The sequence below is a fragment of the Rhinolophus hipposideros genome (assembly GCF_964194185.1).
Source record: "Rhinolophus hipposideros genome assembly, chromosome: 9".
NCBI classification, from domain to species: Eukaryota; Metazoa; Chordata; class Mammalia; order Chiroptera; family Rhinolophidae; genus Rhinolophus; species Rhinolophus hipposideros.
In genome coordinates, this window is record NC_138055.1 from 44,122,514 (window position 1) to 44,137,813 (window position 15,300).

The following is a 15,300-nucleotide window of genomic DNA, read 5'->3' on the forward strand; positions in this document are numbered from 1 at the left end:
TTTTCTGACGCCTGCTTCTGTTTCCTCACAGTAGCTCTACATTGTCTCTCTAGTTTTTTAGTGCTTGAATGGAAAAAAAAACACACAAAATAACCAGAATCAAGAGGTGATTTGTGAATTTTGCTACCAAAGATGAGTTTTTTTTTTTTTTCTCTTCAGCTGATAGAAGTACTGTTGTATTATGAACTGCACCATTTTTATTCTACATGATGTGGCTCTGCAGTATAAAATTGAGTGAAGAATATCTCCTGATCCTGCTAAATTTCTGTCACTGGCACTTTTGAGATTTTCTTTCCAAGTTACAAAACATATTATGTATATAAAAAATAGTATATATCATGCTCAGTTTCAAAATAAGTATTGTTTTAATGTAATTGTGTCCATAGTTTTTGTATTGTTAATCTTGTTGCTCCGGGTGGGTCACAGTTTAGCTACAGGTTAGGTTTTTCTTGTTGGAGCTATAACATTTAGTTCTACGTTATGCACAAGAATATGATCTTTCCAAAGGACACATATTAACTTGATGTGTGTTGTTTTGATATCTTTAAACTTTCTCAGGTTTTTGACATTTTGAATTCAGCTGAGTTAATCTGTCTGATGAGACATATTTCAATACCTCACAACTTTATTGTTGAGTGCATGGTTGCTACAAATCATAACAGTAAGAATGCACGAATCTGGCTGGGCTGTGGCCACCGTGACAAAGGACAGCTCTTGTATCTTGACTTAAATACTGAAAGACACACTTCTGAGGTAAATCCAAATACTCTTTATACTAGAGATACTATAGAAAACTTACTTTGTGGATTATTTTAAAGCATGTACCAGTTAAAAGGTTATTTAGGAAGAAATTAAATAACAGCTAATTTCGGAGTATTAAATCAGCTTCTGTCAGAACAATGTTAGAGTACTTCTGTCAGAGTATGTTAGAATGTGAAATTAAAAGTCTGTGTTTTGAAAAAAATAAAAAAAAAAAAAGTGAAAGTCTGCGTTTCGTTTGAAAATCATGGTGTATGTATATGTTAGGTCAGGATCCCTAAAAACAGCCCAAGACAAAGCATCTTGTATGAGTAATTTAAGGAGAGAGAAATTTTCAAGGAAGTACAGGAAGCCAGAAAGCAAAGAAAGAAGCTCAGCAAAAATGTACTTATCAGGGAGGGAGGTCTAGCCTCCATCTTTGTCCGTTAGAAACTCTGGATTGTGAATGGCAGTGTGGATTTATCTTTTTACCAGGAAGGAGGGCCGGTCTTTGATCCCCACATATCAGTCAGTCATTCACTGTAGTCTGCCCAAGGACAGGGCTGTCCTAGCCTCTCAGCCATCTTTGAGCAAGCTAGCTCCCATCAGCTGAGGGCAGGTCTGTGGTGAAGGGTGCAGCTCTGAGCTGTTAGTAACCAACACCCAGCGCGGCTGGGGGTGGATATACCTCACTGATAGAGGAGCTCTGGGCATGGCTTCTACAAGATGGGTCAATACATTGTATTGGCAAATATAAGATCAATTTCTAGACTTAAAAAACAACCTAATATTTTGATTGTTACCTTGAAATCAATATGGTGTCTAAACATTATTCTTAAGTTGAAAAATCCTCTCATATTACTTTGATGGAGTTGAAATGATAATGGCAAATAATTTTCAATTTTTGTCTCAGGTTCATTCTAGATAGGCAAAACTTGTTTGTCAGTTAACTCATTCATTGTTGAAAATTAAATAAAATTGTGTTGTTTTTAAAATCAAAAGCAAGAGATTAAATGAGTTAAGTATGTGGACAACACTGTTTTCATTCTATACCAATTCTAGTCACTTAAGCTGGAAACAATTCCTTTAGAGTGTATTATTTTCTTATCAGGAAGTTACTGATAGTAGGATACTGTGCCTAGCCTTGGTGCATCTGCCGGTTGAAAAGGAAAGCTGGATTGTGTCTGGAACACAGTCTGGAATGCTCCTTGTCATCGATACTGAAGATGGGAAAAAGAGACACACCCTTGAAAAGATGACTGATTCGATTACTTGCTTGTACTGCAGTTCTTTTTCCAAGCAAAGGTACAGTAATGGATTTGACCATTGGGGTAACATTTCGTAACTTTTAGATAACTCAATTGTGTGAAAAATTATGATGGCATCAGCAAAGATTGCTCATTTTTAACATTTTCTTTTAATTTTGCATATATTAAAGGGAATTATGGGAGACCACACACATATTTGTTATTTTTCTATATGCAGATCAAATTCAGGGATTTATAAAATAGGTCAGTCATTTCGTTAGGCCTACCAGCCTTGCTCCTGGTTTTACCTCAGCTGTGGCTCTATCGCTTTACCACTCCTCTCTTCAATTTACCTTTGCAGGGCTTCTTCAAAGATGACTTCTTATTTATTCTTTCTTTGAATACGAATGATCAATAGATTGTTATGTGCTAGTCTAAAATATATCAAACTGCCGACTTGGGAAAAAACAACAACAATAAATTAATTCATAAATTGTTAGGTGAAAAAACTTAATCATTATCAGTTGCAGGGATCTTATCCCTGCATTGGGATAAGATGGCATCATTTAGATAACTGAGAAACAGGTTGGTTGCTGTAATATTGGGGGCAGGATGATTTCCAGGAGCCGTTAAGATTTATACCCCCTATACTTCTCTGGTTTAAATCAGTATTGGAAAATAAATATTAGAAAAAAATGTGAAGCCCAAGTTTTTGGCAGCTGAAATATAAACCCCACTGGCAATTTTGCACTTGAAATTGTTTGGATGTTGTCAAAGAAAAATTTAATCAGATGGAGTTAAACAGGCTAGGAAGACTGTTCAAGACTATTGCAATGGGGGAGAAAGACTGGACTCAACTCTGCAGAAACAAAAAGCTGGAAAATTTTTAAGTGCTAGGATGAGATAGTGGAAAAGTACTGGAGGGCACTGGGGGAGGGGGAGGTGTCAATGTGATTAGGCCATCTGTGTTTGCTAATTGTGCTTATTGAAGTTAGGCTCCTACCCTCCCTCCCACAGAGACTGAGAGCACTGTGTTCCTTGATTACATTTTTACCAGAGAGCTCCCAGGTTCTTGAGAAAGACATACCCCGGTTGTAAAACTGGCAAGAGGCAGGGTGGCCGGGTGGCTCACTTGGTTAGAGCGCAAACCCTGAATGACAGGGTTGCCGGTTTGATTCCCACATGTGTCAGTGAGCTGGGCCCTCCACAACTAGATGGAAGACAATGAGCTGCCGCTGAGCTTCCGGAGGGGCGACCAGATGGCTCAGTTGGTTAGAGTACGAGCTCTCAACAACAAGGTTGCTTGTTCAATTCCCACGTGGGATGGTGGGCTGCACCCCCTACAACTAAAGATTGAAAATGGCTCCTGGATTTGGAGCTGAGCTGTGCCCTCCACAACTAGATTGAAGGACAATGACTTGGAGCTGATGGGCCCTGGAGAAACACGCTGTTCCCCAATTCCCCCAATAAAAAAATAAAATAAAAAATAAAATAAAAAAAAATAAAATAGATCTAGATTAAAAAAAAAAACTGGCAAGAGGCTGGAAGAAGGTTTACATCTCAAATGGACAGTGAAAGAATTTACAATTGTTAAGTTTGTGAAGTAAATGCTGTAAAGAAAAGGGAGGTTAGCGGCCTATAGTCAGCAAGAAACCAATCCAAAATTTACTCGAGCTGAGGGGAATGTTAAGACCAAGATAAGCATTCTTTTTGTAACAATTTTGACATTTTTCCTTTTAGCAAGCAGAAAAATTTTCTTTTGGTGGGGACTGCTGATGGCAACTTGGCAATTTTTGAAGATAAAGCTGTTAAGGTAAAAGTTGAATGCCTTCTACATCAAAATTATTAAAGTTCTTTGTTTTATGTATGCTCATCCCCACCCCCTTCTAAATGATTATAAACATCCTGAGAGCAAGGATCATAAATTCTGCTTTCTGTCTTTTTATTGCTTTATAAAGTCTTGTACACGATAGATCCTTTATAAATACTTGCTGATTTGATTGTATGCTTTATATGAATGAACTAATGATAAAATGATGAATAAGATCTGATTTATAATGTTAGGAATGTAAATAATTATATTTTTATGTAAGCAAAGTCGAGAATTCCTTATAAATATATTGTGGAAAAAACAAAGGAAACTTGTTTTAAATTTGGTTTGCCGCCAAGTATTTCTTTAGCCTGGAAGGACTCCTTTAACTTGCTGTTCTCCAGATTCTCATTTATCATTAAAGCATTTATTCCTCCCTCCATCCCTTCATCTGTGGTTTCATCTGTTCAGACAATATTCTACCCATTCATACTCCTTGTTATCAATAAGCTTATTATCTAACGAGAGAAAGAGAGAATTAGAGTATAAATCCTGCATTATTTCCTGTACAATTTTTGCATGAAGTGAAGAGATTGATTATAGGATAATATTTGAATCTACTTAAATTGAATCCTGTTTTTATAAGTCCATTGAAAAAAAATGTGTCCTGAATTTTTATTTTACTACCTCTAACCATATAAAATGGAAAAGCAGTTTTTAGAAGCTCAAAATTTACTTTTTATTCTATAGATACTCAATTAACTGAATGTGTTTTTTTTTTGGCAAAGTGTAAAGGAGCTGCTCCTTTGAAGATACTCAATATAGGAAATGTCAGCACCCCACTGATGTGTTTGAGTGAATCCATGAATTCAACTGAAAAAAACATTATGTGGGGAGGATGTGGCACAAAAATTTTCTCATTTTCTGATGATTTTACTATTCAGAAACTCATTGAGACCAGGACAAATCAGCTGTAAGTTATTCCTGCGTGCAACTAATTTACCATTTTATTCATATTTATTATAATTATGTGAATAATGCTGTTGGTAATCCCAAATGAAAGTCTTTTAAAACACAAAATTTATTTTTCTATTATAAAATTAAACATTCATTCTAGAAAACTTAGAAAAATCCAGAAAGCAGAGGGACATATAAAAAAATTACCCATCCTAATTACATTTGGTATAAAGTGTGAAAACCCATGATAATCTTGGTAATATTTCTCAATCTAAATTTTAAACAATTTTATGATCTCTGTATCAAATAAAACAAATGGAATTTGAAAGGCAATAAACTCAGTATTTTACTTCATCTATGATTTTATGTACGTGTTTTGGATACTTTTCCATTAAGAATTGATTGTAGGAGGGTGGCCGGTTAGCTCAGTTGGTTAGAGCGTGGTGCTAATAACACCAAGGTTGCCTGTTCAAACACTGTGTGGGCCACTGTGAGCTGCGCCCTCCTTTAAAATATATATATATATATATATATATATATATATATATATATATATATACACACACACACATATATATACGTATATATATACACACACACAAATACACACACACAACATATATATATATACGTATATATATAGGACACTTAGGTACCAGGAATAAAGTGCTCTTTCAATTTGATAATTATACAGAGGTCTCCTCTACAGCAAAATTAGTGATACCAGTTTCAAGCAAGAATAAAATAAAATATAAACATTGTCCGAATTTATTGTTTCAATATTTAAAGTTACTATATTTTAAACAGATCATTGCAGTTGGTTCTTATGTATACATTCCTCAGTGAGAAGTGTAAGGTAGTACATAATAGTATAAATCATAGTTCAAATATTGGCTTTGCCATAATACAGAATGCATGTGAACTTGGGCAAGAACTTCTCAAATCTTCAATCTCCTATAACCTGAAGATTGTAATATACGCTATCTCAAAGGGCTATTTGGAAGACTAAATAAGAAAATTAATATAAGGAGCTTAACATAATGCCTAGCACTTGGTAAGTTCTCAGTCATTATTGATGATGATGATGGTGGTGGTGGTGGTGATGAGGATGATTAGTTTTGAGTCATGAATCATTATCTCAGGGAATATCCTAGTTTCTCAATATCCATCTCATTGCCCAAGAACAGAAACTTGGGAGTATCCTTGATCCTTTATCCTTTACTCTCTTTATCCACTTGAGTTTCTTCCTAATTGTCTCTCAAATCCTTGTAGTTCTTACTGCCTCCACTGCTGCTCTCATGGGCCATGCTATCATGTACCATTGCTTGCCATATTAACAGGATCTGTTCTTAACCTCCTATTATGCTCCCTTCAATCTATTCTCAACACTGCGGACAGAGGGACTCTTCTAAGATGCAAATCAATCTGATGTCACTCTTCCTTCTTAAAACCCTTCAGTGTGATCCTGTTGTCTTTTGAATGAAGTCAAAGTTCCTTAAGGTAGTCTACCAGGTCCCTAATAATTTAGTTCTTACTTACCTCTCTAGATTCATATTTTGTAGCCTCCTTGACCTCTGTGTTTTAGCTAAGCTTCTGTCTCAGTTCCTGAAGACAATCTGCTCTCTTTCACGCCCAGCCTTGCATGTTGTTTTCTCTTTGCCTGGATGACTACTGTGCCCCTTGCCTGTTCAGTCCAAATGTCACTTCCTCTGAGTGGCTGTCTCTGATCCCATCGATGCAGATTAGCTGTCTTGGATTTGTTCTTCCATTGCATCTGTTATTTCCCTTCACAACAGCTCTCACACATTTTCATAAATGTATTTTCAAAAATGCTTTCATAATAATATTAGACCTACTGGCTCTCTCATTTGCTATACATTAGAAACCACCAGGTAGCTGAAAATAATCCGATGCCTAAAATTCACCTCAGACCAATTAAATCACATGAATTAAGCTTGAGATGGGGCCCAGGTGTCAGTATTTTCTTTCCAGTTCTCAGATGATTCTGAAGTGTAGTCAGGGCTCAGACACACTGCTATATATTATAAGTTCTCATGGATGAGAATTTTTTTTTTTTAATGTTGTGCACAGATTTGTTTCCAGTCATGTCGTAAATATTTGGGTGAAGTTATTCTCAATCTGCAATTTCTACTTTTAACCAATTTATACAAGCTAGAAAATATTTATAAAGAAGGGGTCACCAATTCTTCTTTTTCACAGAGCTTGTGATGAGATCCTGGGTGAATACAGATAAATATCAGGCCCCCAGAGATGTTCATCTCCCAAAGGAGATTAGGACCTGGTTTGATGGACATTTGAAAATGTTTACTTTCTTCTCAAAAAGTGTCTCCTGTTGCCTACGTCTCTCCCCTGCTAAGCAGACATCACACCTGTAATTAGGGGCTGCTCCATCATCATTATCCTCCTTATCATTGTCCACGTAAATGGACTGAGAGGCATAAAGGAGAGTGAAGATGACTGTGGCCTCTGGAGCCACACACCTCCACCAGGACTTGTTTTGAGTCCTGGTTCTGTAACATGTTAATCATACGGCTTTGAGCAAGTTATTTAGCATTGGTAAACTTTCTTTCTGTAATTATAAACATTGAGATTTATGATATTTTATAAGATTTATATTGAGGATCAAATGGGATAACAGGCCAAAAGGTTTTATAAATTATAAAACTCTAGGCAATGTTTGTGCTAGTTTGAACTATTTTCTTTCTACTAAATGTAGAAAAACCTAGGATGGTATTACCTAAGACTTAGTGGCTCTCTCGCACGGCAACATATCATATTTTCATTTTCCTTGCCAGACTTGAAATGATGGAGGCAAAACATCTTCTTATCCTAGGGTATACTAAAGATTGTTACACCCTGTGATATTTTCATGTCATCTATCAGAAAATGTAATTTTAACCATTTTTACTTGTTCATTCTCCTGTTAGTTCATTCATCCATCCATCCTTCTGTCCAGCTACTTAACAAATTGCCGACTTTGTTAACAAGGCAGTTTCTAGACAGATACTTATCTGTCTGTCTGTCTGTCTGTCTGTCTATCTATCTATCTATATATATATATCGACTAGATAGACAGGTACTTATCTGTGATGATTCTACTGGACTGTGGGTATGTAGAACAGTCATGGTCCTCGTCCTTAAGCAATTGCATTTATGGTCTAGTGTCAGGGACATGCTAATAAATACAATTTAATATTTAATAAAATCTGTAACAATACAGCTACACTAGTAGGGGAAAGGGAATGATTGGTCTATTTGGATAGGTCAGGAAAGAATTTCAGGGGAGCTGACGTTTAAATTAAGCCGCAAAGCCTAACTAGGACTTTGCCATTCAGTTGGTGCCGATTGTAGCCTATCTGTTTGCAAAATATGTAAAATACCAAATGTTTTAGTTGGAAAGATGGATACTTAAAACTGCTTGAAATTTTCCTTTGGGAAGATGTAGTTGTTTGTTTGTTTGTTTTTTTCCCTTCATAAGTTGACTGGCTTGTGTTGCTGCAAAGATACTTTTTGCTTTAATATTGAAACACATTGCCACTAAAATTTATTTTAACATCTAATGTTTTATAACTTTAGGTAGGTGTAGATGGATAACCATTAATTTCCCAAGCATTCTTGACAATAAGGATTTTAGCACAGCATCATATAGTTACAGATTTTAAGATGATATTTCTTTTAGAAATTAAGATAGTTTGCATATTTGGGCAGTATGAAATTCTGTAAAGAACCAGATGAAACTGCAATTAAAATTAAAGCCAGAAATAAACATTAGTCGTAATCTTTATTTTATTATCAAGGGAAAAATACAAAGTAACCAAAACTAAGTAAATTATATATTCAGTTCAAGTTAGAGGAGAATATGAAATAACTGCCAATCCTCTAGCCTATTTCTTTTTCAAAATGGTGTTAGTCTTTTCCACGCATTAAGAACTAATATAAGATTGCATTACATGTTGAAATAGAAGAAAAATGAATAGCAGTGACATTCTTTTTCCCTCCCTCTAGGTTTTCTTATGCAGCTTTTAGTGATTCCAACATCATCGCAGTGGTGGTAGACACGGTTCTGTACATTGCTAAGAAAAATAACCCGTTTGTGGAAGTGTGGGATAAGAAAACTGAAAAACTCTGCGAACTAATAGACTGTGTGCACTTCTTAAGGTAAATACATTGATTCTTTTCAATTTTTTTTAATTGTGGAAAGAGCACATGAGATCTACCCTCTTAACAAATTTTTAAGAGTACAATATGTTATTTTTGACAGTAGGTCCAATGGCATTTGTTCTTATTTTATGCCTATGAGAGCTGCCTTTCACTTCAAATTTCACAGGCTGGAAGCGTGGTTTTTTCTTCCTTTCTACTTCTATATAGAAATTTAAAAAAGAAATCTTCAAAAACAATTGTTAATGCTTTTCAGCACCAGCAAATTTCATCTTGGAAAATTTAAAAATAGGAACATAATATTTTTGGTGTCTTCAAGGTATTACAAAGAATATTATCTAATGAAAATATAGTACATTATACTGAAAATGACCATGCTGGATTCATTGCTGCCTATATATCTAGCAGTGTTATAGTGTTAAATATTGCTACTTATAATTAGACTATGGGTCCAAGGATACTCTGCTCTAAAGATAAAAAGTCACAAAACGATATAAAAGTATGGAGGGAAAAAAAAAAACACCTACCGGTCTGACTAGTGCACTAAATAAAGAAGGAGGATCAAAACACTAGCCTGGGAGCTCAGTTCTTAGTTCGATACAGCATGCTCGAGACAAATCTCAGACTTTTTAAATCCAACACGTCTCTTGTGTGCTGTTGCTGGGAAGCAGGACCATTGCCAACCTTATTTGCGAGTTATTTTCTATTTTTGTTCTGTTTTGTTTTTACTGTATATATATATATATATTTTTACTACTCTGGGAACATTTAGATTACACACTATACCCACAAAATGAGACTACAAAGTTTACTTTCCAGAATCTTGTTATAGTTTTACTCTGGATACTGAGTTGCTGTATGCTCAGAAGTGCTGACAGTTCTGCCTGGTGAAAGGTCCCTGGCTTCCTGAAGTTCCAAAATTATTAGCATTCTTTTATTTCTGGATATATCATTTTTTGGTCATGACTTATTCATTAGTCCAGGGAAAAATTGAGTAGTTTGTACTGGTATCTTTTCCCTGTACTTGTCCATCCATTTGTTTTCTTTGCAAACGTTTAGACTTCATGGAAATCTTTTGAAACTAAGTTTTCCTTTCATTTTGGGCACATTTATTTATTTATTTAGACTGGATTACATAGGCTTGTTGCTTTTAAACATTGTGTCCTTATTTATTTCAGAAGTTCTTGAAGTTAAGGGGCGATTGTGTTACGTTTGATAATTTATGCTTCAAAGAGAAAAATGTGGCTCTTTGGCATTTTGTATCGAGTTTTGTACAGTTTTAATGACTTATAATGTCAACTGTCATGTCTTTGAATAATTTAAAATATTATACGTGTGTGCATATCTGTTTTGCCCCTTAATTGTTGAAAAAATTACTCACGCATACTTTCTTTATGGTTTTAGGGAGGAATTGGTAAAAGAAAACAAGGAATCAAAACACAACATGTCTTATTCTGGGAGAGTGAAAGCTCTCTGCCTCCAGAAGAACACTGCACTCTGGATAGGAACTGGAGGGGGCTATGTTTTGCTGCTTGATCTTTCAACTCGGCGAATTATACATATAATTCACAACTCTTATGATTCTGTTAGAGTCATGATGACAGCACAGTTAGGCAAGTTTCTTCCTTTTGGAACTTTTTTTTTTTTTCATGTTCTTTAAGGCTGCAAAAATATATTTATTTTTAATTTAAGTTTTCCCCTCACTTTCCAATGTCATTTGAAGTGTCTTAGAAGTATCTTCACACATAAGACTGGGTTAAATTTTGAGTAGGGTCACTTAACAAATGGAGGAAGTAGATACTTTCAGCCCCATGAGAGAAGCAGATTATTGCAAGTGAACACTAATTTGAGTCTTACTTCCTCTTCTTTTCTTTATACCTAAGGCAAAAATGGGAAATATATGATGTTGAGTGTTTTTTACTTTTTGACCAAAGAAATTAAAGCAAATATTTATTTTGATCATAGTTTAAACTTCCCACCCTTGTTAAAGAATCCTGTTTGGTTTTGCATTCTGTAAACAAACTTATATTCTCGTAGCAAAATATGCTGAACTCCGCAATCTACAAATATTGACAAATCATGGTGTTTTATTCAAGCTTTTATGTCTTTTCTTACTCCTACTTATCTATTTAAATATTATGAAGTCATGATGGTACTTGAATCACATTTTCTTCATAGACACTCATATTTCATTGTCTTCTTTTGACTAATTATTTGGTTTAAAAAATAGTATACATACAAAGTTCATCACAAAAATAACATTATGGGGTTAAGATCTGCAAAACTAGAGTTTCTGTAGTTTTAGCAAATAAATAGTAAAATGTTTAACAGGGTGAAGAAAATAGTAAATTCCTTTTACAAGAATATATTAAGGAGGGACAAGTGTTTCTCTCCCCCTCCCCCATTTCCATGAATGGATATCAGAGTTGCCCAGAAGGAAATAGAATTAGGCACTTCTAGTGATTGGTAACTGTCAGGACATGCCCACGCAAGCAGAGTAGTAGGTCTACAGTGGGTTGTCTCGCTAGTCTTTTTTTTCCCCCCATGGGAGCATTGAGTTTTCATGTACACAGTCTGACAATTAGGTCCGTGAACTTGTTGCAACAATGTTGTTAACCTTTATTGATATCAGACAGATTATTCATTATGAATTTGTACCAACTGGACAAACAGTTAACCAGATTTACTATTTGGAAGTGCTGAAAAGGCTGCATGAAAAATTTAGATGACCTGAACTTTTCAGCAACAATTCATGGCTCTCGCTTCACGACAATGCACCAGCTCACACAGCACTGTCTGTGAGGGAGTTTTTAGCCAGTAAACAAATAATTGTATTGGAACACCTTCCCTACTCACCTGATCTGTACCCCCCTCCCCCACCACCACCAGTGACTTCTTTCTTTACCCAAAGATAAAGGAAATATTGAAAGGAATTATCTCTCTAGTCTTATTCTACCAAGGTTGTTATATCCTCTACCCTCTAATTTAATTTGTACATATGTTGGGACCGAGATGATTGTTCATTACTGACATTATAGTGAGGTTTCTGTGGGTTTAATTGATTTTTAAAATAAATCTAAACATGTTTACAAGGTAGGACATGATCTGCCTTCAGCCACCTCTCTAGCCTCCATTATTTACCACATTCCTCCCAGCTCTTCCTGGTCTAGAGTAACATTCAGTTCCTCTTAATACCATGTTTCATCCTGCCTCAAGGTTTTGCATGTGCTGTTTCATTTTTTGCTTAGTTAACTTAGTTACTACTTAGTGACTAATCTCCTCATTAGAACTAAACTCTATGTGGGTTGGGTGTGCAAGTGTTTGTTCATCCTTTTATTCCTAGGGTCTAGCATAGGGCCTAGTCTGTAGAGGGCTTTTGATGAATATTTGTGAAATAAATTAATGAAAGACTTAAGAAAAAGTATCATTTTGTGATGGAGTATCAGTATATCCATTCATGCCACTCCCCATGCAAATGCTTCACATTTGACCAAGGCCTTATAATATCCAAGTACTTTCACACACATAATCTCATAGAACATTATAACTTTGGTGAAGGGGTAGTGTATAAATATTAAACCCATTTTGCAGAAACGTTAAGCTACTTTCTCAGATTCATACAATTAATAAGAATTATAGCAAGGAGTGGATCATACAGTTTCTAACTTTAAAAACTTTCTGGTCTTCTATGAGAGCTTTTTATTTAATATAATGGAGGTGTGTCTTAGAAAGTAAATTGTAAATTCAATTTCAAGGTTTTTGTGTCTTAAAGTATGAACTGTACTTTTTTTGGTCCAATTTATTAGATTGTTTTAACAGAAAACTCCTTTTTTTTTTCTTTTCTTTTCTTTTTTTTTTTTTGGTAAAGGAAGCCTTAAAAATGCCATGCTGGTTTTGGGGTATACCCAGAAAAGTACTGAAGGTACCCAACACCAAAAAGGTAATGTTTGTAATGTATTATGTGTTTTATACATTTACAGTAAATATTACATACGCTATAAAACTAAGCATTTTTAATTGGTAGCTTTTTTATTGTGCCAATAATTCAGACATAAATCTTCAAAATTAAGTTTTAGTGATTTAGGAGTTTTAAGTATTTTTTTTTCAGACAAAGTAGAAATATCAGTCACTGTAAAATTAGAACTAGCCAAAAGTTAATAAAAATGTGAGTATTTTCCCTTGAATCTTACCTGTATCCATATGAGGCCTGATTTTGAACAGTGTTTTTTGGAAAAGATTTATTTCTTTCAGAATATGAACTGTTAGGTTATTAAAATTCCACACTCTTTTGTGAAATTTAGTAGTTTTAGAATGTATTTTAAACATTTTCCAAATGTAATTTCTTGTAAGTGGCAATAATTTAGTACATTATTTGGAGCTGTATTTATATATACATTTGTTCAAAGTAACTAAATATAAATTAATGAAATTGGAATAAAATAAAAATTCCTTATGGCAGATCTTTGAAATATGATCTCATTTTTTTTTTCATTTTCTAGAGTTACAATCTTGCTTGTCTATTTGGGACATCAATCTTCCACATGAAGTGCAAAATTTAGAAAAACATATTGAAATGAGAAAAGAATTAGCTGACAAAATGAGAAGAATATCTGTTGAATAAGAGAGATATTGGAAATCCTTGTCTTTGGATGGGAAAACTATTTTCTTCTCTGTAAATATTTCTTTAAAAAATGTTTACATCTGAAAAGGGTACTTCCACTCTTTGAAATAGCTCATGTATATATGAAAGAATGTTTATATATTTTATTTTAAATATAAATATGTGTAAAAATAGTCACCAGTAAAAGTATATTTTAAAAAAGTATTTAAAATATAATGTTATATTTCCTATATATCCTAATTAATTTTGTGGGTTAAATAATGAAAGGAAATTGAAAAAGTACTTAATTGCAGTACTCATACTAAAATTTACAAAGTGTGTAATGTTTTTGTTATCCATAATGAAGGTAAATTTTATTTTACATTCTGTGCTTAAGACAAGACTGTTGCTTGATTATGTTCTAGATTTTCTATGAAGTAGAATAAAAATATTTGGACAATTTCCCATGTAATACATTCCTTCTTAGATTGCTTTTAAATGCAGTTATCATATACGCTTGTAAATAGTCAATGAACTTACACTAATAAAACCCTTTGTTGAGATGCGAGTTTAATTTGTTGCTGATGCAAACAATGCATCTCACACAACTTTACTCCATCTAAAAGAAAATGTCATAAAACCATGACCGTGCTGACGAGAAAATGTCATTTATTGTCAAAGTCCTCCTATCTAGGAAAGACACAGCCACTCTCTCTCTTTCCTTATTTGCAACTCTATCTTTGAATGTGGATACTCTAAAGTTTTATAATTAGTGTAAATACAATGTTCAGTCCTTCAAGTGATATTTTCACATTTTTATTTTAATTCTCAGTGCTAAGCCAGACCACTAGCTAGTAGTTCCTAATCTGTGCTCTAATGCTTCTATTCAACTCTTCCTAAATTTGTAACCCTGTGAATTTGAACATCATTCAGGTAGAAACCCTATTTTTAGAATTATAGAGTTCTACAATTCCCACCTAGACCATGGGGACAAGTATGTAACACTCTTCAGTTTGCTGAAGAAGAAAGGAGCTTTAGCTATGATGGGTATTTTCTAATCCAGTCTTCTGAATTATACCTAAATTGTTTAAATATCTTTCCATGGTAGGAGTATTCAGGGCCAAGTACCCAGGTAACAATTTAAGTGTCATTTCTGCTCTAAGGAAAAAAAAATATTTGTTAAATCCATTGGCCCTAGCTAATATTAATCACTTCAAACAATTCCCTATGATCAGATACCTAGTCTATTTAGTATTCTCAGAGATGACTGGCATTTTATTATATGAAGACTTTGAATTTCTTTATATCAAGGGTAATCAAATTTTTAAGCCTGAAAGATTCTCTACTTTTTTAAAGGGACCTGTTTTACTTTGTTACGTAGTTCACACACAAAAAGTCAGAAATGATGGAGCTATTTGTTCCTGTGATATTTCTCATTGTTACTTCATATTTATGTGCAATTTTTTAAAATAAAAGTCAATTATGGAGAAGTATTTAAATGAACGTTGTATTTGAATGGACTAATAAACACTTTTAAAGCATGTTTGTGAATTTTTAAACTTGATGATAATGTTTTATTTTTCACATATAGTTCTGTAACCCATGTAGTATAAAACTTTATATTAATCTGTATATGGGACATTCCATTATAATAAGTGTTAACTAAAGTTTTCTCTTCAGGATGTATTCAATTTTCTATAATACAACTAATTTTCAACATTCCAGGGTAAACCTGATAGGCATGATATATTCTATTTCCAAATTCTCAT

At 34.1% G+C, this 15,300-nt stretch overlaps 1 protein-coding gene across 3 annotated transcripts in view; it reads left to right on the forward strand.

The window, feature by feature from the left end:
- Positions 1–15,072, forward strand: part of LRRK2 (leucine rich repeat kinase 2) — a 124,647-nt gene extending 109,575 nt beyond the window's left edge. Inside the window, exons 44-51 of one of the 3 annotated variants that reach the window (XM_081061475.1) lie at positions 559–753; positions 1,850–2,043; positions 3,726–3,798; positions 4,584–4,768; positions 8,779–8,931; positions 10,336–10,548; positions 12,804–12,871; positions 13,431–15,072. In XM_081061475.1, coding sequence (XP_080917601.1) covers positions 559–753; positions 1,850–2,043; positions 3,726–3,798; positions 4,584–4,768; positions 8,779–8,931; positions 10,336–10,548; positions 12,804–12,871; positions 13,431–13,552 — 1,203 coding nt within the window. In that variant the 3' untranslated portion in view covers positions 13,553–15,072. Of the gene's footprint in view, positions 1–558; positions 754–1,849; positions 2,044–3,725; positions 3,799–4,583; positions 4,769–8,778; positions 8,932–10,335; positions 10,549–12,799; positions 12,872–13,430 lie in introns of those variants that run through there. The other 2 variants (XM_081061474.1, XM_081061476.1) reach the window with 2 other exon arrangements.
- Positions 15,073–15,300: the final 228 nt, after the last annotated feature.